Below are 24,344 nucleotides of genomic sequence, written 5' to 3'. Positions count from 1 at the left end.
TCGCATGTCATAGTTCATCATGAAGATCTAGTAGCTTAGTGATAGTGGCTAGAGAACTCTATCAATCACTATCTTATCTGGAAGTTTAACTCCCACCTGATTTAAGTGATTGTAGCACCGAGACATTCTGAGCACATGCTCACTAGCTGAGCTATTCTCCTCCATCTTGTTGGAAAAAGAACTTGTCAGAGGTCTCATACCTCTCAACACGGGCATGAGCCTGAAATCCCAATTTCAGCTCTTGGAACATCTCATATGTCTTATGGCGTTCAAAACGTCATTGGAATCCCGATTCTAAGCAGTAAAGTATGGTGCACTAAACTATCAAGTAGTCATCGGGATGTGTCTGTCAGGTGTTCACAACATCCACAGACGACGTTGTAGGGGTTTGCACATCGAGGGGGTGCATCAAAAACGTAAGTCTTCTGTGCAGCAGTGAGGACACTCCTCGGACTACTGACCCAGTCCGCATCATTGCTTACAATATCTTTCAACTTAGTCTTTCTCTAGGAACGTATTGAAACAGGGAGCTACAACTTGAGCTATTTATCTACAACATATTTGCAAAGACAATTTAGACTATGTTCATGATAATTAAGTTCATCTAATCAAATTATTTAATGAACTCCCACTCAGATAGACATCCCTCTCATCTAAGTGATACATGATCCGAGTCAACTAGGCCGTGTCCGATCATCACGTGAGACGGACTAGTCATCATCGGTGAACATCTTCATGTTGATCGTATCTTCTATACGACTCATGTTCGACTTTTCGGTCTTCCGTGTTCCGAGGCCATGTCTGTACATGCTAGGCTCGTCAAGTCAACCTAAGTGTATTGCGTGTGTAAATCTGTCTTACACCCGTTGTATTCGAATGTTAGAATCTATCACACCCGATCATCATGTGGTGCTTCGAAACAACGAACCTTCGCAACGGTGCATAGTTAGGGGGAACACTTTCTTGAAATTATTGCGAGGAATTATCTTATTTAAGCTACCGTCGTTCTAAGAAAATAAGATGTAAAACATGATAAACATCACATGCAATCAAATAGTGACATGATATGGCCAATATCATTTTGCTCCTTTTGCTCTCCATCTTCGGGGCGCCATGATCATCATTGTCACCGGCATGACACCATGATCTCCATCATCGTGTCTTCATGAAGTCGTCTCGTCAACTATTACTTCTACTACTATGGCTAACGGTTTAGCAATAAAGTAAAGTAATTACATGACATTTAAGTTGACACGCAGGTCATAAATAAATTAAGACAACTCCCATGGCTCATGCCGGTTGTCATACTCATCGACATGCAAGTCGTGATTCCTATTACAAGAACATGATCAATCTCATACATCACATATATCATTCATCACATCCTTTTGGCCATATCACATCACAAGGCATATGCTGCAAAAACAAGTTAGACGTCCTCTAATTGTTGTTGCAAAATTTTTACGTGGCTGCTATAGGTTTCTAGCAAGAACGTTTCTTACCTACGCCAAAACCACAACGTGATATGCCAATTTCTATTTACCCTTCATAAGGACCCTTTTCATCGAATCCGATCCGACTAAAGTGGGAGAGACAGACACCCGCTAGCCACCTTATGCAACTAGTGCATGTTAGTCGGTGGAACCTGTCTCACGTAAGAGTACGTGTAAGGTCGGTCCGGGCCGCTTCATCCCACGATGCTGCCGAATCAAGATAAGACTAGTAACGGCAAGTAAATTGACAAAATCGACGCCCACAACAACTTGTGTTCTACTCATGCATAGAAACTACGCATAGACCTAGCTCATGATGCCACTGTTGGGGATTGTAGCAGAAATTTAAAATTTTCTATGCATCACCAAGATCAATCTATGGAGTAATCTAGCAACGAGGGGAAGGGGAGTGCATCTACATACCCTTGTAGATCGCTAAGCGGAAGCGTTGCAAGAACGCGGATGAAGGAATCGTACTCGCAGCGATTCAGATCGCGATTGATTCCGATCTAAGCGCCAAACAACGGCGCCTCCGCGTTCAACACGCGTGCAGCCCGGTGACGTCTCCCACGCCTTGATCCAGCAAGGGGAGAAGGAGAGGTTGGGGAAGACTCCATCCAGCAGCAGCACGACGGCGTGGTGGTGAAGGAGGAGCGTGGCAATCCTGCAGGGCTTCGCCAAGCACCGCGGGAGAGGGGGAGGGCTGCGCCAGAACTTGGGTGCGGCTGCCCTCCCACCCCCCACATATATATAGGGGCAAGGGAGAGGGGGGCCGGCCCCCTCAGATCCAATCTGAGGAGGGGGCGGCGGCCAGGGGGGTTGCCTTGCCCCCCAAGGCAAGGGGGCACCCCCCTTTAGGGTTCCCCCTAAACCCTAGGCGCATGGGCCCTAGGGGGGAGGCGCCCAGCCCACTAAGGGGCTGGTCCCTCTCCACACACAGCCCATAGGGCCCTCCGAGGCAGGTGGACCCTCCCGGTGGACCCCCGGAACCCCTTTGGTGGTCCTAGTACAATACCGGTAACCCCCCGAATTATTCCGGTGACCGTGTGATGACTTCCCATATATAAATCTTTACCTCCGGACCATTTCGGAACTCCTCGTGACGTCCGGGATCTCATCCGGGACTCCGAATAACATTCGGTAACCACGTACATCTATTCCCTATAACCCTAGCGTCATCGAACCTTAAGTGTGTAGACCCTACGGGCTCGGGAGTCATGCAGACATGGCCGAGACAACTCTCCGGTCAATAACCAACAGCGGGATCTGGATACCCATGTTGGTTCCCACATGCTCCACGATGATCTCATCGGATGAACCACGATGTTAAGGATTCAATCAATCCCGTATACAATTCCCTTTGTCTATCGGTACGGTACTTGCCCGAGATTCGATCGTTGGTATCCCGATACCTTGTTCAATCTCGTTACCGGCAAGTCTCTTTACTCGTTTCGTAACACAACATCCCGTGATCAACTCCTTGGTCACATTGTGCACATTATGATGATGCCTTACCGAGTGGGCCCAGAGATACCTCTCTGTTACACGGAGTGACAAATCCCAGTCTCGATTCATGCCAACCCAATAGACACTTTCAGAGATACCCGTAGTGCACCTTTATAGCCACCAATTACGTTGTGACGTTTGGCACACCCAAAGCACTCCTACGGTATCCGGAAGTTGCACAATCTCATGGTCTAAGGAAATGATACTTGACATTAGAAAAGCTTTAGCATACGAACTGCACGATCTTGTGCTAGGCTTAGGATTGGGTCTTGTCCATCACATCATTCTCCTAATGATGTGATCCCATTATCAACGACATCCAATGTCCATGGTCAGGAAACCGTAACCATCTATTGATCAACGAGCTAGTCAACTAGAGGCTTACTAGGGACATGGTGTTGTCTATGTATCCACACATGTATCTGAGTTTCCTATCAATACAATTCTAGCATGGATAATAAATGATTATCATGAACAAGGAAATATAATAATAACCAATTTATTATTGCCTCTAGGGCATATTTCCAACATATATCTCTAAGATGTTGCTTGGTGTTCTTGCTGAGCAAGGAACTCTCTCTCTCAATTCTCTTGTCCTGGTGCTCATGCTCAGAATGGTGTGGCTGAGCGAAAGCATCGACATCTTCTTGAGACGGCTCGTGCATTGATGATTGCTGCCTCTCTCCGGCCTCATTTTTGGGCTGAGGTCGTCTCCACCTCCACCTATCTTATCAATATACAGCCTCCCGCTGCTCTACAGGGTGGTGTTCCTTTCGAGCGTCTTTTTGATCGTTCTCCCGATTATTTGATGCTTCGCTTGTTTGGTTGTGTTTGTTATGTTCTTCTTGCCCCTCGCGAATGCACCAAACTGACCGCTCAGTCTGTTGAGTGTGTCTTCTTAGGCTACAGTGATGAGCATAAGGGCTATCGTTGTTGGAATCCTATTGATCGTCGGATGCGTATCTCTCGAGACGTGACTTTTGATGAGTCTCGTCCCTTCTACCCACGCCCATCTTCCTTGATTTTTTCAGTGGAGGATATCTCTTTCCTCACTTTTCCTGACTCACCTATCACCCCTGTCGCCCCTATGCCTATTCGTTCCACTCCCTCTGCTTCTCCACCTCTAGTCGATTTGCAGCCACCATCTTCTCCGGTCTCCTCGCCTAGCATGTCACCGGATTCTACACCTTCATCTCCGGTGACTTCTTCGTCGCCACCCCCCGATTGTACCTTGGCGATTCCTCCTTCTATTGTTCCATCTTTTCCTCAGCATTACACTCGTCGTTCACGACCTGTGGATGCCTTATTGGATGAGTCGTCATCTTCCTCTCAGCCTACTTATGGCTTGTGTTCTCGTCCTCTTCTGCCTGTTGATCGCTTTGGATTTCCCACCACTAGTGCTGCTGTTCTTGAGCCGACTTCTTATCGTCAGGCTGTTGTTCATCCTGAATGGCAGTTTGCGATGGCAGAGGAGATTGCTGCTCTTGAACGCACTGGTACCTGGGATCTTGTTTCTCTTCCTCCCGGAGTCCGTCCCATCACTTGTAAGTGGGTCTACAAGGTTAAGACTCGCTCCGATGGTTCTCTTGAGCGTCACAAAGCTCGTCTTGTGGCTCGTGGTTTTCAGCAGGAGCATGGTCGTGATTATGACGAGACTTTTGCTCCTGTGGCCCATATGACCACTGTTCATACACTTCTTGTCGTTGCCTCTGCACGCCACTGGTCTATATCTCAGCTTGATGTTAAGAATGCTTTTCTTAATGGTGAGCTGCGTGAGGAGGTGTACATGCAGCCACCACCTGGGTATTCTGTTCCTGATGGCATGGTATGTCGTCTTCGTCGCTCTCTCTATGGCCTTAAGCAAGCCCCCCGCGCCTGGTTTGAGCGTTTTGCCTCTGTGGTCACTACTGCTGGTTTTTCAGCAAGTGCTCATGATCCAGCATTGTTTATTCACATTTCTCCTCGTGGTCAGACTCTTCTTCTTCTCTATGTTGATGACATGATCATCACTGGGGATGACCCCGAGTATATTGCCTTTGTAAAGGCACATCTTAGTGAGCAGTTTCTTATGTCTGATCTTGGACCTCTTCGCTACTTTCTTGGGATTGAAGTCTCTTCTACCTCTGATGGCTTTTTTATATCCCAGGAAAAGTATATCCAGGATCTTCTTGCTCGTGCTGCTCTTACTGACGAGCGCATTGTTGAGACTCCTATGGAGCTCAATGTTCACCTCCGTGCTACTGATGGTGATCCTCTCCCTGACCTGACGCGTTATCGTCATCTCGTTGGCAGTCTTGTCTATCTAGCTGTCACTCGTCCGGACATCTCTTATCCGGTTCATATTCTGAGTCAGTTTGTCTCTGCTCCCACATCGATTCACTATAGTCATCTCCTTCGTGTTCTCCGATATCTTCGAGGCACGATCTCTCACCGTCTATTCTTTCCTAGCTCCAGTTCTTTACAGCTTCAGGCCTATTCGGATGCTACGTGGGCTAGTGATCCTTCTGATCGCCGTTCACTTTCTGCTTACTGTGTTTTTCTTGGCGGTTCTCTCATTGCCTGGAAGACGAAGAAACAGATTGCAGTTTCCCGTTCGAGTGCTGAGGCTGAGTTGCGAGCCATGGCTCTTTTGACGGTAGAGGTGACTTGGTTACGGTGGTTACTTCAGGATTTTGGTGTTTCTGTCACTACACCGACTCTGATCCTATCTGACAGTACAGGTGCTATTAGCATTGCACGCGATCCTGTGAAGCATGAGCTCACCAAGCATATTGGTGTTGATGCTTTCTATGTGCGCGCTGGTGTGCAGGATCAGGTTATTGCTCTTCAGTATGTGCCTTCCGAGTTACAGTTGGCGGATTTCCTGACGAAGGCCCAGACTAGAGCACAACATGGCTTTTATCTCTCCAAACTCAGTGTTGTTCGTCCACCATGAGTTTGAGGGGTGTGTGTTAGAGTTATAATATAAGTCATGTACCCCTTTGTGTTTATCCCGTTGTATAAGGAGTTTCCTGCATATGTTCCACACATGTACATATATATATATATATATATATATATATATATATATATATATATATATATATATATGGGTCTATGGCCTCATGGGAATACAAGTTGCTTATTCCTAACACTCCTGGCATGTCTCCCACTATGGCTCGCGTGGGTGGTGGGCTGGTAACGGCAGGCGACTCGCGATCGCGATTCCCAAGATGATAGGATGCGCTCGCGATTAGTTTCCTAATAATTAGATGCGTTCATGATTAGTCATCTAATATGATGTGTCCATGATTAGTTTCCTAATGATTAGATGCTTCCATGATTAATTTTCTAATAGGATGCGCGCGTGATTATTTTCCTAATAATAGGATGCGTCCGTGATTAGTTTTCTAATAATAAGATGCATTTGTGATTAGTTTCCTAATAATTAGATGCGTCCGTGATTAGTTTCTTAATAGGAGTGTCCGTGATTATAGTTTCCTAATTGACCGGATGTGGACTTTCATATTTTCTTCCGCGGTGGAGTACGTTCAGTCAATGTAAATTGCTAAGTGCACACAGAGAACAAATTAGGTTAAGGCTAGCTGTTAGATTGAGTTTAGTGGGACTAATCATGCGGTGATAATGTATCCATGTACGTTTTGTGAGATGCACTTAGAGAAGATAATATTTGCTCTTTTATAAGTAGTATAGAGTATAGACTAAGAGCAGCTAATTAAGGGGTACCTTGCGGAGCCCACAAGGGTTATTTTAGTGACCTAAAATCGTGTTAAGTGGTGTGTCCAGTCGCCGCCATGTGTTGTATGATGGGCACTCTTTCAGAATTTTATTTTTTATTTATCTATACACGTTTTTAGATTTTAGATGGTTTTTTGGGGTATTTTTTGGCTTTTCGGTTTTGCCTAGTTTATTTTTGGTTTTGGATAGAAAATAGAATAAAAAATGCAGTTTTTTTTCACTTCAAGCCGATTTGCTTATTGTAGAGGCACATATTTGCATCCGCGAGAAGCACAGTTGTGCATCTTGGAAAGGACATAAAACTTGTTGTTTTTGTTTCCATGAGAAGCACAAATTTGTTTTTTGTGGAGTCATAGATTTGCTTTCATGAGAAGCACAACTTTGCTCTCGGCGAAAAAATGTGTATTTTTGTTTCACGAGAAACATAGATTTGTTTCTTGTGAAGGCAGAGATTAGCTTCCACGAGAAGCACATGTGTGCCTCTCAAAAAAAAATCTTTACTTCCACGTTAAGCACGGATTTGCTTCTTGTGAAGACACAGATTTGCTTCCATGAGATGCACAATTGTGCCTCTCGGAAAAGGGAAAATGTGTTTTTACTTCCACAAGAAGCATAGATTTGATTCTCATGGAAGCACAAATTTATTGTGCGAAACACAACGGTGCCTCTTAGAAAGAAAAAAAAACACCCTGTCGTTGAAAAGTTTGAATTTTGAAGTTTTCAAATAAAGGCCTTTATGGAGCTCGGTCTCCGTTTGGCAATTTCGCTTAATATAGTTCTTAAAAAGGGTTTATCCATATAATTGGAGCTGTCGACCTATCCAAGTAAACTAATCAACACCACCTTTGTATTCAAGTAAACTAATTAACATTCCAAAACAACAGTAATAGGAGTAGAAAACTGTACTTAGCATCACCATTGCCAGCACCCCAAGTTACGGTTCAAACTTCAGATGACAGCCACAAAGCGTCACCGTCCACGGTCCGCAATTATAGTGCGCCAGTGGAGCCAGGAGAATGGCAAAAGAAGAGCAAACGTAAACATCAGACGAAGCTCGCACGCACGCACGCGTGACAAGGGCAAGTAAACGCCCCCGGGTCAAGAAGGGGATGGAGGAGACCGCACGGATCGACCACCCACCCCGTCCATTAAGCCAGGAAGCCAGGAAACTGCACTTTCTTCCTGCCCTCCACTTGGCCTTTGTCTACACACCATGATGATTGCTCTCAATCGCAGGCGCCTTTCGGTACGATCTTCCCGGCGCATTGTCTCGCCTGGTAGAATCTTCGCAAAATCTTCTTCACCTACTGTTTCTTTCTCTTATGCCCTGCTTTTCTTTCCTGCATCAAGAACCGATATTTGGTTGTCAGTATCAGTGGGAAAATGTGAGAATTGTTTGGTGAAGCCGGTAAGACAAGTCATGTCAGGTCAAGAAAATTATCGCTTGAAGTAACAATTCTAGACAGACTGGGTCAGGAATTAGTTATTAGGGTCTACAAAAGCAATATTTTGTACGGTCACTATTCAGTAAGATTTGGAAATTGACTGGTCAGTGGATTATAGCAGGCAGCCGTGAGTGAAACGTCACACAGTGTGAACCACCCATTCTTTTCTTCGTGCTGACTACGACTGCGAGGACCAACGCATAATGGGAGCAAGATCTTTCTTCCCCCCTCATGGTGTTCATGAATAGACCACCACTGATGTCTTATCCAGGCAGGGCACAACATACGCTCTGGTTTCCGTCCTAGTTTCACCAGGAAACCATGCAGACACTCCAGTGCTCAAACAAGACACAGAGCAAGAAATTGCACATACCTTGCTTTGGCCTCGCTCTCGTGCTGCTGGTCTCCTTGGCCTCTCCGGCCAGTTCCTGCACCGAGCATGAGGAGGCCTCCCTTCTCCAGTTCCATGCCGGGCTCTCGTGGGACGGCGGCCTCGCCGCGACGTGGCGTAGCAACAAGGACTGCTGCACTTGGGAAGGGGTCATCTGCAGCAGTCCTAATAGGACGGTCACTGATGTTTTGCTGGCTTCTCGAGGTCTCGAGGGGTCCGTCTCGCCGTTCCTTGGCAACCTCACCAGCCTTTTGCGCCTCAACCTCTCTCACAACTCGCTGTCCGGTGGCCTGCCGCTGGAATTGGTGTCGTCCAGCAGCATCACTACACTTGATGTTAGCTTTAACCAGCTCACTGGAAAACTCCACGAACTGGCATCTCCAACCCCTGCCCAGCCTCTCCAGGTACTGAACATCTCGAGCAACTTATTTGCAGGACAGTTTCCATCCACCACATGGGAAGCAATGAAGAATCTGAGAGCACTCAATGCCAGTAACAACAGCTTTACAGGGCACATACCAACTTATCTCTGTAACAGCTCACCGTCCTTCGCTGTGCTTGATCTGTGTTTAAACAAATTCAGTGGCAACATCCCCCAACAAATTGGTGATTGCTCCAAGCTGAGAGAGCTCAGGGTCGGGTACAACAACATCAGTGGAGAAATCCCAGACGAACTCTTCAATGCTACTTTGTTGGAATACCTGTCTTTTCGTAATAATCATTTAAATGGAGTTCTTGATGGTGTGCGCATAACCAAGCTCAGAAATCTAGTAACACTTGATCTTGGAGGGAACAACTTCAGTGGCGAGATTCCAGATTCCATAGGCCAGCTCAAGAAATTGGAGGAGTTCCATTTGGACAACAATAAATTGTCAGGGGAGCTGCCATCAGCTCTAAGCAACTGCACGAATCTCGTAGCAATTGACCTCAAGAATAACAATTTCAGTGGACAGCTCGCCAAGGTCAATTTCTCCAACCTGCCAAATCTAAAGACATTAGATGTTTACTTCAACAACTTCAACGGCACAGTTCCAGAAAGCATATACTCTTGCAGCAATCTGACTGCACTACGGGTATCCACCAACAAATTAATAGGGCAGCTTTCACCAAGAATAAGTGATCTGAAGAACCTCACCTTCCTATCACTCTCCACAAACTCTTTCAGCAATATCACAAACACACTTCACATCCTAAAGATCTGCAGGAACCTTACCACTCTGCTAATCGGCAGTAACTTCAAGGGAGAGCTCATGCCAGAGGATGACAGAATTGATGGCTTTGAGAATCTCCAGGTTTTGGACATTGAAAGTTGCCAGTTGTCTGGAAAAATACCTCTATGGATATCAAGGCTCACAAATTTGGAGATCTTACTTTTAAATAGCAATCAACTCACTGGACCGATACCAGGCTGGATCAACTCCCTAAGCCATCTCTTCTTTATGGATGTGTCAACCAACAATCTTACAGGAGAAATCCCGTTAACCTTGATGGAGATGCCAATGCTAAAATCAATTGAAAATGCAACTCAATGGGACCCAAGGGTCTTTGAGTTGCCTGTTTACAGTGGTCCATCACTTCAATACCGTGTTGTTACATCTTTTCCAACGGTGTTGAATCTAAGCAACAATCAGTTCACTGGTGTGATTCCCCCACAGATTGGTCAGTTGAAAGTGCTTGTTGTACTTGATTTAAGTTTCAACAAGTTATCCGGACAGATCCCACTGTCGATTTGCAACCTCACAAACTTGCAGGTGCTAGACTTGTCCAGCAACAGTCTAACAGGTGCTATCCCAGCTGCATTGAATAGCCTACACTTCCTTTCAGCATTCAGCATTTCGAACAATGACCTAGAAGGGCCTATTCCATCTGGAGGCCAGTTCAATACATTCCAGAATTCTAGTTTCGATGGGAATCCAAAGCTGTGTGGCTCTATTCTCACTCACAAATGTGATTCTTCAATACACCCGTCCTCCAGAAAACAACGAGATAAGAAATTTGCTTTCGCAATTGGATTTGGTGTGTTCTTTGGAGGCATTGCTATTCTGCTGTTGCTGGTGCGACTCCTTCTCTCAGTCAAGATGAAGGGTTTTACAGAGAAAAATGGAAGCAAGAATAGCGGAGATGTTGAAGCGACTTCATTCTACTCCAGTTCAGAGGAAACACTAGTAGTGATGCACATGCCACAAGGCAAGGGAGAAGGAAACAAGCTCAAATTCTCTGACATTTTGAAAGCTACGAACAACTTTGACAAGGAGAACATCATTGGGTGTGGAGGCTATGGGTTAGTCTACAAGGCAGAGCTACATGATGGCTCCAAATTGGCAATTAAAAAGCTCAACGGTGAAATGTGTCTGATGGAAAGGGAATTCAGTGCAGAGGTTGATGCTCTCTCCATGGCACAGCATGAAAATCTTGTACCACTCTGGGGTTACTGCGTCCAGGGACACTCAAGGCTCCTCATGTATTCCTACATGGAGAATGGCAGCCTAGATGATTGGCTTCATAACAGAGATGATGGCACTAGCTCATTTCTTGACTGGCCGACTCGGCTCAAGATCGCACGAGGAGCCAGCCTAGGCCTCTCCTATATCCATGATATCTGCAAGCCTCAAATTGTACACCGTGACATCAAATCCAGTAATATCCTATTGGACAAAGAATTTAAAGCTTACCTTGCAGATTTTGGGCTAGCCAGATTGATCCTTCCCAACAAAACTCATGTTACAACTGAGTTGGTCGGCACTATGGGTTACATTCCCCCTGAGTATGGGCAAGCGTGGGTTGCTACGTTGAGAGGAGATATATACAGTTTTGGGGTAGTCCTGCTTGAGCTGCTCACAGGAAGGCGACCTGTTCCAGTTTCGTCTACAACAAAAGAACTTGTCCCATGGGTTCTACAGATGAGGTCTGAGGGCAAGCAGATTGAGGTCCTGGATCCAACACTTCGAGAAACAGGGTATGAAGAGCAAATGCTGAAGGTGCTTGAAACTGCTTGCAGGTGTGTCAATCATAATCAGTTCAGGAGGCCAACTATCATGGAAGTGGTCTCCTGCTTGGGCAGTATAGACACTGATCTGCGGACATAAAAGCTAGCCAATACTTATTATTAACCTTACAGTTGGGTTTTACAGCGCCCAACAGGTTGTTATTTTGAGCTTAATTTACTTTTCTAGAAAAGCTTTTTTTTTTGTAGTTCATCTTCCTTTCGGATGTTTCTTGAAGCATTATTCATGCTCAAGCTTCCCAAGAGTGTAAAAAAAGAATAAACAAGTAAAATGATTGCCTTGTTTTCACAGTGAAAGAATAAAAGTGCTTTCCATTCAAGTGCAGATACTATACGATGCTCTATCAGCTGTTTGCTTCGGATTAACTGATTCACAAAACACCAGAGTTTGAGTTGGATTGGTTGATACTGCAGTGTACAGATGTTTGGTCCACACGTGAATTGAATGGATATAACAACACAATACAACTACGATGTTTAGAATGTCAGGAAATCACCGTGCATAACAGATTAACATTATACCACAACTAAAAGAACAGAAGCACCAACCATGTTAAAGTATTCGCGCGGTGAAGAAACGCCGGACCTTGTATTGCAGCCCGCAGAATCACTATCCCACATATATACACAGCAAAAATGCACACTCAGCATGATATACGAGCTTTCCCTAGCTCCTCCACGACCAGTAGAATCTTCCTGGCATACTGTCGCCAGTAGAATCTTTGCAAAATCTTCACAAACTGTTTCTTTCTCGAACGCGCACTTTTTCCTGTTCACAAAAGTATGCATCAAGAACTGATTATTTTTTGGTTAGTATTAGTGAGGAAAGATGAGATTTGTTCGGTGAAGCGAAGCCGGTAAGACAAGTGATGTCAGGTCAAGTAAATTATGGCATGCTGTAATAATTATATACAGATTGGGTCAAGAATGAGTGAATGCCTGCAAAAGCAATATTCTGTGTGGTCCATATTCAGTAAGATTGGGAAATTGACTTGTCAGTGGATTATAGCAGGCAGCCGTGAGTGAAACGTCATAGTGTGAACCAGCCATTTTTTCCCTTTGTGCTGACTACGACTGCAAGGACCAAAATGTTAATGGGAGCAAGATCTTTTTCCCCCCCTCATGGTATTTCATGAGTAGATCACCATTGATGTCTTATCCAGCAAGGACACAACATAAGCCCTGGTTTCCATCCTAGTTTCACCAGAAAACCATGCAGACACTCCAGTTTTCAAACCAGACACAGAGCAAGAAATTGCACATACCTTCCCTTGGTCTTGCTCTTGTGCTGCTGATCTCCTTGGCCTCTCCGACCAGTTCCTGTACACAGCACGAGGAGGCCTCCCTTCGCCAGTTCCTTGCTGAGCTCTCGCGGGACGGCGGCCTTGCTGCCGCATGGCAGGATGGCACGGATTGCTGCACTTGGAAAGGGATCACCTGCAGCAGTTATAATAGGACGGTCACTGGTGTTTCACTGGCTTCTCAAGGCCTCGAGGGGTCCATCTCACCGTTCCTTGGCAACCTCACCAGCCTCTTGCGCCTCAACCTGTCGTGCAACTTGCTGTCCGGTGGTCTGCCAGTGGAATTGGTGTCGTCCAGCAGCATCACCATACTTGATGTCAGCTTTAACCAGCTCAATGGAACACTCCACAAGCTGCCATCATCAAACCATGCCCGGCCTCTCCAGGTACTGAACATCTCAAGCAACTTATTTTCAGGACAGTTGCCATCCACCACATGGAAAGAAATGAAGAATCTGATTGTAGTCAATGCCAGTAATAACAGCTTTACAGGGGACATACCAACTCATTTCTGTAACAGCTCACCATCATTCGCTGTGCTTGATCTGTGTTTAAATAAATTCAGTGGCAACATCCCCCAACGACTTGGTGATTGCTCCAAGCTGAGAGAGCTCAGGGCCGGGTACAACAACCTCAGTGGAACACTTCCAGATGAACTCTTCAATGCTACTTCATTAGAGCACCTCTCTTTTCCTAACAATGATTTACATGGAGTACTTGATGGTGCACACATAAGCAACCTCAGAAATCTGTCTACTCTTGATCTTGGAGGGAATAGCTTCAGTGGCAATATTCCATATTCTATAGCTGAGCTAACGAAACTAGAGGAGCTCCACCTAGATCACAACAACATGTCCGGGGAGCTGCCATCAGCTCTGAGCAACTGCACAAATCTCATAACAGTTGACCTCAGGAGCAACAATTTTACTGGAGAACTTACCAAGGTCAATTTCTCCAACCTGCCCAAACTAAAAACTTTAGACCTTCTGTACAACAACTTCAGTAGCAAAATTCCCGAGAGCATATACTCTTGCAGCAATCTGATTGCACTGCGACTATCTGGCAACAAATTAAATGGGCAGCTTTCACCACGAATAGGTGATCTGAAGCACCTCACTTTCCTGTCACTTGCTAAAAATTCTTTCAAAAACATCACAGATGCACTTCGAATCCTTCAGAGCTGTACAAACCTTACAACCTTACTTATTGGGCAGAACTTCAAGGGAGAACTCATGCCAGAGGATGACTGGCTTAATGGTTTTGAGAATCTTCAGATTTTGGACATCGAAGAATGCCCATTGTTTGGGAAAATACCTCATTGGATATCAAGGCTCGCAAATTTGGAGATGTTATTTTTAACTAGCAATCAACTCACTGGACCAATACCAGGCTGGATCAACTCCCTAAGCCATCTCTTGTACATGGATGTGTCAAACAACAATCTTACAGGTGAAATCCCGTTAACCTTAATGGAAATGCCAATGCTAAAATCAATTGAAAACGCAACTCATTGGAAGGCAAGGCCAAGGGTCTTTGAGCTGCCTGTTTATGATGGTCCATCACTTCAATACCGCGTTGTTACATCTTTTCCGACAGTGTTGAATCTAAGCAACAACTACTTCACAGGTGTGATCCCCCCACGGATTGGTCAGTTGAAAGTGCTTGTTCTACTTGATTTCAGTTTCAACAAGTTATCCGGGCAGATCCCACAATCGGTTTGCAACCTCACAAACTTGCAGGTGCTAGACTTGTCCAGCAACAATCTCACAGGTGCTATCCCAGCTGCATTGAATAGCCTGCACTTCCTTTCAGCATTCAACATTTCGAACAATGACCTAGAAGGGCCTATTCCATCTGGAGGCCAGTTTAATACATTTCAAAATTCTAGTTTCGATGGGAATCCAAAGCTCTGTGGCTCTATGCTCACTCACAAATGTCGTCCAGCTTCAACACCTCTAGTTCCAAGAAAACAAGGAAATAAGGTCATTTTTGCAGTTGCATTTGGTGTGTTCTTTGGAGGTATTGCTTTTCTTTTGTTGCTGGGGCGTCTCCTTGTCTCAGTCAGGATGAAGGGTTTTACAGCAAAAAGTCGAAGGAAGAATAACGGAGGCAATGAGGCAACTTCATTCTACTCTAGTTCAGAGCAAACACTAGTGGTGATGCAGAGGCCACAAGGAAAAGGGGAAGAAAACAAGCTCAAATTCGCCAACATTGTGAAAGCTACGAACAACTTTGACAAGGAGAACATCATTGGATATGGAGGTTATGGATTAGTCTACAAGGCAGAGCTACCTGATGGATCCAAGCTGGCAATCAAAAAGCTCAATGGTGAAATGTTTCTGATGGAAAGAGAGTTTAGAGCAGAGGTTGATGCACTCTCCATGGCACAGCATGAAAATCTTGTACCATTGTGGGGTTACTGCGCATAGGGAAACTCAAGGCTGCTCATTTATTCTTACATGGAGAATGGCAGCCTGGATGATTGGCTTCATAACAGGGATGATGATGCCAATTCCTGTCTTGACTGGCCGACTCGGCTCAAGATTGCACAAGGAGCGAGCCTGGGCCTTTCTTATATCCATGATGTCTGCAAGCCTCAGATTGTCCATCGTGACATCAAATCCAGCAACATCCTACTGGACAAAGAATTTAAAGCTTATGTTGCAGACTTTGGGCTAGCCAGATTGATCCTTCCCAACCAAACACATGTCACAACTGAGTTGGTTGGCACAACGGGTTACATTCCCCCTGAGTATGGGCAAGCATGGGTTGCTACGTTAAGAGGTGATATGTACAGTTTCGGGGTAGTCCTGCTTGAGCTGCTCACAGGGAGGCGACCTATTCCAGTCCTGTCTACGTCAAAAGAACTTGTCCCGTGGGTTCTACAGATGAGGTCTGAGGATAAGCAGATTGAGGTCCTGGATCCAACACTTAAAGGAACAGGGTATGAAGAGCAAATGCTGAAGGTGCTTCAAACTGCTTGCAGGTGTGTCGATCATAATCAATTCAGGAGGCCAACTATCATGGAAGCAGTCTCCTGCCTGGCCAGTATAAATGCTGACCTGGACACATGAAAGTCAACCACGAGTGGATAAATTCCACATGGTAGCTAATATTGTACTTTACACAGAGATTCAACTTTTCCAGCTTCACTAGAAGCACTAGTTCTGATTAGCCTTACTTTATTTGTGTACAGTGCCCAACAGATTCGCATTTTGAACTTTACATATGTTTTTTAGGAAAGTTCTTCTCAGTTCATCTTCATTGTGGATGCTTCTTAAAGTATTATGTATGCTCAAGCTTTACAAGCTTGGGGAAAATAATAAACAAGTGAAATTATCGCCTTGTTTTGTCAGTGAATGTTAAACATGGTTTCCATTCAAGTGCAGACACTATTGGTTTCAGCTGTTTGCTTCAGATTAATGGATTCGCTTGTTGAAACTTGAAACCAGCAGTGTTGGAGTTGGATTGTTATATATACTACCGAATTTTGGTCCAAGCATGGAATTCAGTGGATTGAGAACGCGATACAGCTACGATATATGAACCCACGGACCTTGCGTTGCAGCATGATCGATGCGACTCACCGAGCTACCCCCGACGGCCACGGTCGCCGCCCTATAGACGATGTCCGGGTCGGCATTTCGCAGAACAGGTTGAGCGCGCCACGCTGCTGCGGTCCGCCAAGAACGCGCCGTGGCGTTCCCCACGGCGGCTCCCCAAGGACGACTCTGCGCCGGAGGGATAGTTTCATGTAGCACGCTTGGGAAGAAGAGATCCTGCGAAGCAACGGCGGTCGGCGGCGCCCGTACGGTGGCGGGAGGGGAGGAGGTAAGAGTGCTGGAGGTGCGGCTCGTCGGAAGTTTTTTTTTTTCCTTTTCTTTTGGACTGGACTCATCGGGGGAGAGGCTACAGCACAGCGATCGCCCTTGATGGGTCGGCCCAGTTAGCTGCCACTGCTACCTGAGTTTAGTGCGTCAGGTGCCAGTTTTTATTGATTTATTTTCATTTTTGGTTTTTTTAGTTTTAGCTTGGATTTCTATTTTCCTTTGGTTTCTTTATTCTTAATTTTTTCTAAAATTTATTTAAAAAAATGGAATTTAAAAACTTTCATGGAATTAAAAAAGTTCGCTTGCATTTAGAAAATGTTCCTCCTCTATTTAGAAAATGTTCATCATGTTTAATGTGTATTGGAAAAATACTCATGGTGTTTATAAAAATGACCACTGTGTATTATAAAAAGTTTCGTCATGTTTTAAAATTTTGGTCATTGTGTATTAGAAAAATGTTATCTGTAACTAAAGAAAATGTTCGCCTTGTATTTTTTAAAATGTTCATGAATTTTAAAATGTTAATGCAAAACGAAATAAGAGAGAGAGAGAGAGAGAGAAAAAGGAAAAGAACGTGTATTTTTACTAACAAAGAAAACAAACAAATAGTAAAGGGTCAAAAATAAAAAAAAGGGAAAAGGGAAAGGAAAGAAATGAAAGAAATCACAAAAAGGTGCAGAAATGAAAAACAAAAAAATGCACGGACGTACCGTAGGGCCAACAAAAGCACATGTCAGAGTTGGACCGGCACAATGCATGCGGTTGTAGGCGTTTCGGTGCGTCAAATAGGAAATGCATATGGTTTGCTCAAATGAAAGCAAGACTGCAGTTTTTTCACCAATCTTTTGAAGAAATGGTTGGGCCAGCACTATGGTTTCTCCCCTTGTGAACGCCGGTGACACAACGGTTCATGCCCGCCTCCGTTTCGCTGCTCCAGCAGAAGAAGGAGGGGGGGGGGGGGGGGGGGGGGGGGTGCTTCTCATATCTCTACTACTCCTTCCTTTTCAAAATATAAGGCGCTGATTGACTTTTCTGGTCTTTACAAAACTTTGACTATGATTTTCATGTATTATATGTCTATAAAATTAGTATACACACATATGAAATATATTTTTTGCAAATACGACCGATGCCATTTGTACATGTTTAATCCATGTACTTTGGATCATGTGATGCTGGAGATCTACATCCCCTTCCAATGCTGGTGGTTGATGGTGGTTTCTGTTTTGTCTACAAAGTTTTCAGAGCACTCATCAAATTGAAATAGTTGGCCAGATTCACAGGGAACGCATTAGGCAACGAAGACTAGTGAATGAATTAGCAAAACTAACCTTATTTTGATCCACATGTTTGTCTTTTTTCTTCTACACAGCAGGCGAAAAGGATATGTTGATGAAATATGTGCGCACATTCTAAACATCTTTGAAGTACTCCCTGCGGTCCTTTTTAGTTCGCATATAAGATTTGACTGAAGTCAAGCCTCGTAAAGTTAGACCAGCTTTGTAGAAAAAAGTGTCAACATTTATAATCTGAAATCAATACCACTAGATGTGTCATGACTTAAAGTTTCATATTATATAACTTTAGCATGACAGATATTGATATTTTTTCATATAAATACGGTCAAACTTTGTGAAGTTTGATTTTAGAGAATTGTAATATGCAGAGTAAAAAGGATCGAAGGGAGTAATATGCACATTCTAAACATCTTTGAGGCAAACTTAAAAAAGAAATGCACACTTTTCAGCTATGTTTAGGCCTCAAACATTGCTTTCTATTTTTTAAAGACCGACGGAGATCCATTTTGATTTACTTCCGATTGATCGGTTTTCATGTTGTTAAATTAAACTGTTCCTCAGTGCCAAGCTAAGGGACCCACAGTACGCTTTTCTCTAAAATGAAAAGGCTGATAATAGGTGGATACATGATAACAAGGTAGCAAGAAAACTTATAAAATGCCCATTTGAGTACATAATGTTGTTTAAGTGATGCATCTTAGGTGCACATGAATGCTGAATAATAATGGATTAATTAGATAAATGTCACTCCAATTATAGCAATCAAGCCACCTTTGAATTTAAGAAACTATTATCTCCTTTTGAGATTGTCTTCACTGCTTATGTACATCTATCCTATTGGGCAGGTCTACTGAAGGGCAAGGAACGAACGGAACTGGAGCATGGCGCGGCAGGAGATGATGAGGCTCTATGCGACGGCGTACGCGGGCACCGACCTAGGGTGATTCTGGCGCTGCACTTCTTAAAAGCTCCCCCTTTTGAAGCTGTTCGGGCGCTGCACTTCTTAAAAGCTCCCCCTTTTGAAGCTGTTCGGTCGTGCTATGCTCCTGCTGTATCGCATCTGCGTAGGCTGCGGTGTTTTGCTGAACCTTTGCTACTTTATTGCATGGTGACAGTGCTCCAGGGTTTTTGCCTCGTAGTGAGTGTTTCGATTGCGAGCGCCTACAGCGGGTTTCCCTAGAGTGTTTGAACTTGCCGTTTCCCTTTTCTTTTTCGTTTGAACTCGGATATGGCTGTATTTCCGTTATTTCTATAATGGAAAGAGGATTAGCCCGGTTCAAAAAAAAATTATACCGATTCATAAAAATGCCACTGCAATTTTCAAACTTTAAAAAATGCCACTGCAATTTTTGCAAACTTTGAAAAACGCCACTGCAGACTTCGAAAAATGCCACTGGAAATGGCATGAAATGGCATTTTTCAAAGTTTAAAAATTGCAGTGACATTTCTCGAAAATAACCAAATTTGGAGTGGCATTAATCAAATTAAATATAATATACAGGTATGTTCATCAGTCATCACAGAAACTCTAATCACCCATGTAAATTTCTTCCCATTACATCACAAGGTGGTCACGTCCCACGTAGGCACTCCCCAAGGCCTAGGTGGCAGGCAATTTCTTTGCTTACGTGACGTCTCTTGCATCTCCATGCATGCCAAGTCTACGTTCTAATCTGAAACTGAAGACTCGACTGTGCAAAGTTGACACCTGACAGCCAACCAGCACCTAATGTCCTAATTAGATTCACAAGGAACACATTACATGAGTGAATAAAGTAGAAGTAACAAACTAAGTAACGGCCAAGTAAATAAAAACACCAAAAAGAGAGAGACCAAGAACGGACACCACTGACCAGTGACCACCTGCTGCGATTAGTAGAGACTTGTTGCATAGTCAAGTTGGTAAAAATAATACTTCTCCGATGGGGCATATCATATCGTATCCATCAGATCATGTAGTTAAACAAAATGCATCATTGTACCATTACCGATTCAATAATCCGAGAATCAAAGGGTGGCTACCAAAAGCACCAATTGTTTTGTGCAACAGGGTCTGGACTTTTTGATAGAGTATTGGCTTATTGCAAGGCGGCCTCAACCGAAACGTGATGGCGTGGGTGAGAGCCAGGAAGCTGCTGCCCGAGGCAAGTGTGAAGAGCACCAGTGTGGATGTGCGCCCGCACAGCCCCTGATCCTTGACCCAAACCTGCTCTCTTCTGTGGTCAATGTGAGAGTCCAATCCTCCCTCTCCTTCCTCCTCGCCCTCTTTCCTGACCAGGTCAGGTTCAATCATCTGGTTCTCCTGCTAAAGCTTTGATTAGGAAACCATGCAGAAGCAGCAGCTCCGTTCCTCATGCAAGGAGTGCAGCAACGGATTCTCCATGCGTCTCCTTGGCTATGCTGCTCTTGTGGTGGTGGTGGTGCTGCTGTCCATGGCCTCTACAGCCAGTTCTTGCACGGAGGGGGAGAAGGGCTCCCTCCTGCAGTTCCTGGCTGGGCTGTCGCGGGACGGCGGCCTTGCAGCGTCGTGGAAGCGGGACAGCACCGACTGCTGCGTGTGGGAAGGGATCGCCTGTGGTGCGGATGGGTCAGTGACAGACGTCTCGCTGGCTTCGAGGGGCCTTGAGGGGCGCGTATCGCCGTCGCTGGGCAACCTCACCGGGCTGCTGCGCCTCAACCTGTCCCACAACTCGCTGTCGGGTGGCCTGCCGCTGGAGCTCGTGTCGTCCAGTAGCATCATCGTCCTTGATGTCAGCTTCAACCGCCTCAGAGGAGACATGCAAGAGCTGCCATCTTCAACCCCTGCACAGCCTCTGCAGGTATTGAACATCTCGAGCAACTTGTTAACAGGAGGGTTTCCATCGACGTGGCTAGTGATGAACAACCTGGTCGCGCTCAACGCCAGCAACAACAGCTTCAGTGGGCAAATACCGAGTCATTTCTGCAGCAGCTCGTCATTGTTAGCTGTGGTTGAGCTCTGTTACAACCAATTTACAGGCAGCATCCCTCCAGGACTTGGCAACTGCTCCATGCTCAGAGTGCTCAAGGCTGGTCACAACAACCTCAGGGGGGCTCTCCCCAATGAACTCTTTGATGCTTCCCTACTGGAGTACCTCTCGCTTCCGGACAATAATTTAGATGGAAAGCTCGATGGCGCACAGATAATCAAGCTCAGAAATCTGGCTAACCTAAATCTTGGAGGAAACAATTTCAGCGGCAAGATTCCAGACTCAATAGGCCAGCTCAAGAAATTAGAAGAATTGCATCTGGACCACAACATGATGTCAGGGGAGCTGCCGTCAGCTCTGAGCAACTGCACAAATCTCATAACAGTTGACCTCAAGAGCAACCACTTCAACGGAGTACTTTCCAAGGTCAACTTCTCAAGCCTGCTCAATCTGAAGAATTTAGATCTTCTGTACAACAACTTCACCGGCACAATTCCAGAAAGCATATACTCTTGCAGCAAGCTGGCTGCACTGCGGATATCTGGCAACAACTTGCATGGGCAGCTTTCACCAAGAATAGCCAGTTTGAAATCCCTTACTTTCCTATCACTTGGTTTCAACAATTTTACAAATATCACAAACACACTCCGGATACTCAAGAATTGTAGGAACCTCACTTCCCTACTTATCGGGGGGACCAACTTCAAGAGTGAGTCCATGCCAGAAGATGAAATAGTTGATGGTTTTCAGAATCTTCAGGTTCTTTCAATAGCTAGTTCCTCATTGTCTGGAAACATACCCCTTTGGCTATCAAAGCTGGCAAAGCTGGAGATGTTATTTTTGCAAGATAACCAACTCAGTGGGCCAATACCAGGCTGGATCAAAAGCCTAAAGTTACTGTTCCATCTAGATATATCAAATAATAACATTACAGGTGAAATTCCAACAGCCTTAATGGAGATGCCAATGCTAAATTCAGATAAGATTGCGCCCCGTTTGGACCCAAGAGCCTTTGAACTTCCTGTCTATGCAACTCCATCACGTCAATATCGGATAACCAGTGCTTTCCCAAAAGTATTGAATCTAGGAAATAATAAGTTCACCGGTGTGATCCCTGAGGAGATTGGTCAGTTGAACTCGCTTGTTATACTGAACTTCAGTTCAAATAGCTTATCAGGAGAGATACCACGGCAGCTCTGCAACCTGATAAATCTGCGGGTGCTGGACTTATCTAGCAATCATCTCACAGGTATAATCCCATCGGCAATGAAGAACCTGCACTTCCTTTCAGCATTCAACATTTCCCACAATGACCTCGAAGGAAAAATTCCAGATGGAGTCCAGCTAAGTACATTCTCAAATTCTAGCTTTGAGGGGAATCCAAAGTTGTGTGGCCATATTCTTCATCGCAGTTGTGATTCAACTGAAGGACCTTCGGGCTTCAGAAAACACTGGAGCAAGAAATCCATTATGGAAATTACATTCGGTGTGTTCTTTGGAGGAACTGCTATTCTTTTTGTGCTTGGGGGTCTCCTTGCAACATTCAAGCATACCAGTTTCATAACCAAAAACAGGATCAGCAATAACGGAGATGTGGAAGCTATTTCAATCGAGATTGATTCAGAAGAATCATTAGTGATAGTGCCACGAGGAAAGGGAGAAGAAAGTAACCTCACATTCGCTGACATTGTGAAGGCTACAAATAACTTTCACCAGGAGAACATCATCGGGTGCGGAGGTTATGGACTGGTCTATAAGGCTGATTTACCTGATGGCCTCAAACTGGCTATCAAGAAGCTTAATGATGACATGTGTCTGATGAACAGAGAATTCACTGCAGAGGTTGATGCACTCTTAATGGCACAGCACGACAACCTTGTACCGCTCTGGGGTTATGGCATACAGGGAGATTCAAGATTCCTCATATATCCCTACATGGAGAATGGCAGCCTGGACGACTGGCTTCACAATGGGGATGGTGGTGCAAGTTCATTTCTTGACTGGCCAACACGGCTGAAGATCGCACAAGGAGCAAGCCAGGGCCTTTCTTATATCCATGGTGTCTGCAAGCCTCACATTGTCCACCGTGACATAAAGTCCAGCAACATCCTGCTTGACAAAGAATTCAAAGCTTATATTGCAGATTTTGGGCTCTCCAGGTTGATTGACAGTCAAACCCATTTCACAACTGAGCTAGTTGGCACTCCGGGCTACATCCCACCTGAGTATGGACAAGGATGGGTTGCTACACTGAGAGGTGACATGTACAGTTTTGGCATGGTCCTACTTGAGCTGCTCACTGGAAGGCGGCCTGTCCTGGTCTTGTCTTCATCAAAAGAACTAGTGAACTGGGTACAGGAGATGAAATCAGAAGGGAGGCAGCTTGAGGTCCTGGATCCTACACTCCGGGGCACAGGGTATGAAGAGCAGATGTTGAAGGTGCTCGAAGCCGCTTGCAAGTGTGTACACTATAATCCTTTCGTGAGGCCAACCATACAGGAGATAGTCTCCTTCCTTGGAAGTATAGACGCCAAGCTGCAGACACGAAATTCAGTTAAGATAGAAAGTGGTTAGACATGATTATCTTGTAGTCAATTGCACATGGCAGACGTAGCTTCCATCTAACTAGTACTGTCTAATCTTATACTCCCTCCGTCCCAAAATAAGTGTCTTGAGCTTAGTACAACTTTGTACTAAAGTTAGTACAAAGTTGAGACACTTATTTTGGGACGGAGGGAGTAATTCTTTTGCATGGCTGCTAACAGGTTAAAGTTTGTAATTCATTCATGGCCTTCCTTTTCTCAAATTATCATATACTCCATGGTAAACAAGTGCAAAAATACTCAGTTCTTATCCAGCATGCTCATTAAGAATTCCACATAAGTGGAGAGTTAGAGTGCAAAATCCCTACATGTTACTAGGGTTCAGTTAAGTGGGCAAAATGCCCTTTCACAGAAGTACCACTGACTCGATACGACACAAGGCGAGAATATACATGAACCAAACCGTTCACCAAGCTTCGCATCGGCAATGTAAAGAGCACAGCAAGCATATAATACATGTTTCTTAGAAGCACTTAAAAGGAAAATAAAAATACTGGGAAAAATTAGGAAGACACCGAAAATTTCCCCAAATGTTAGGGTTCCTAGAAGGCCTAGGTCTGTAAAACGTCAACATGAGGCCAAAAGGATGGCCATTCTACGGCATTCGGATTTCTGAATTGAAGCCTACATGGGAGTTTGCTTCGATTCGCTTTGGTCTGCAAATTCCAGAGCTCAGTCTGGGCCAATCCTTGAGCGGTTGGGAAATCTGCGATGAGTAATCATGGAGGGCAGCATCCCGATTCCCCAACCACGAATAGCACGCACCACACGGCCACACCGCGCAATC

At 44.9% G+C, this 24,344-nt stretch overlaps 3 protein-coding genes, 1 long non-coding RNA gene and 1 pseudogene across 5 annotated transcripts; 4 read left to right on the top strand and 1 right to left on the bottom strand.

Moving 5' to 3' along the window:
• Positions 1–7,624: 7,624 nt before the first annotated feature.
• On the bottom strand, positions 7,625–16,781 carry LOC125515709 (uncharacterized). 2 transcript variants are annotated; one of them, XR_015607495.1, is made up of 3 exons: positions 16,435–16,781; positions 12,127–12,346; positions 7,625–8,077 (listed from the first exon to the last, which is right to left on the bottom strand). It is a non-coding gene; the product is annotated as an uncharacterized LOC125515709 (long non-coding RNA). The 2 variants fall into 2 exon arrangements; XR_015607494.1 differs by having other exon boundaries at positions 16,466–16,781.
• LOC125515707 (tyrosine-sulfated glycopeptide receptor 1) lies at positions 8,484–11,909 on the top strand. The gene has a single exon (XM_048681219.2). The coding sequence runs from the start codon at positions 8,504–8,506 to the stop codon at positions 11,657–11,659; it is 3,156 nt and encodes a 1,051-aa protein (XP_048537176.2). The 5' UTR covers positions 8,484–8,503; the 3' UTR covers positions 11,660–11,909.
• LOC147964265 (tyrosine-sulfated glycopeptide receptor 1-like) lies at positions 12,791–15,307 on the top strand. The gene has a single exon (XM_087526826.1). It carries the CDS (start codon positions 12,791–12,793, stop codon positions 15,305–15,307), a length of 2,517 nt encoding a protein of 838 aa, XP_087382952.1.
• On the top strand, positions 15,338–16,236 carry LOC125515708 (tyrosine-sulfated glycopeptide receptor 1-like). Its single transcript, XM_048681220.2, has one exon. The coding sequence runs from the start codon at positions 15,338–15,340 to the stop codon at positions 15,950–15,952; it is 615 nt and encodes a 204-aa protein (XP_048537177.1). The 3' UTR covers positions 15,953–16,236.
• Positions 16,782–20,122: 3,341 nt separating the features above from the next.
• Positions 20,123–23,737, top strand: LOC125515710 (tyrosine-sulfated glycopeptide receptor 1 pseudogene; annotated as a pseudogene).
• The last annotated feature ends 607 nt before the right edge of the window (positions 23,738–24,344 follow it).

Source organism: Triticum urartu, chromosome 6A (genome assembly GCF_056163025.1).
Source record: "Triticum urartu cultivar PI428250 chromosome 6A, HENAU_Tu73, whole genome shotgun sequence".
Lineage (NCBI taxonomy): Eukaryota > Viridiplantae > Streptophyta > Magnoliopsida > Poales > Poaceae > Triticum > Triticum urartu.
This window is presented reverse-complemented; position numbering and strand designations above follow the sequence as displayed.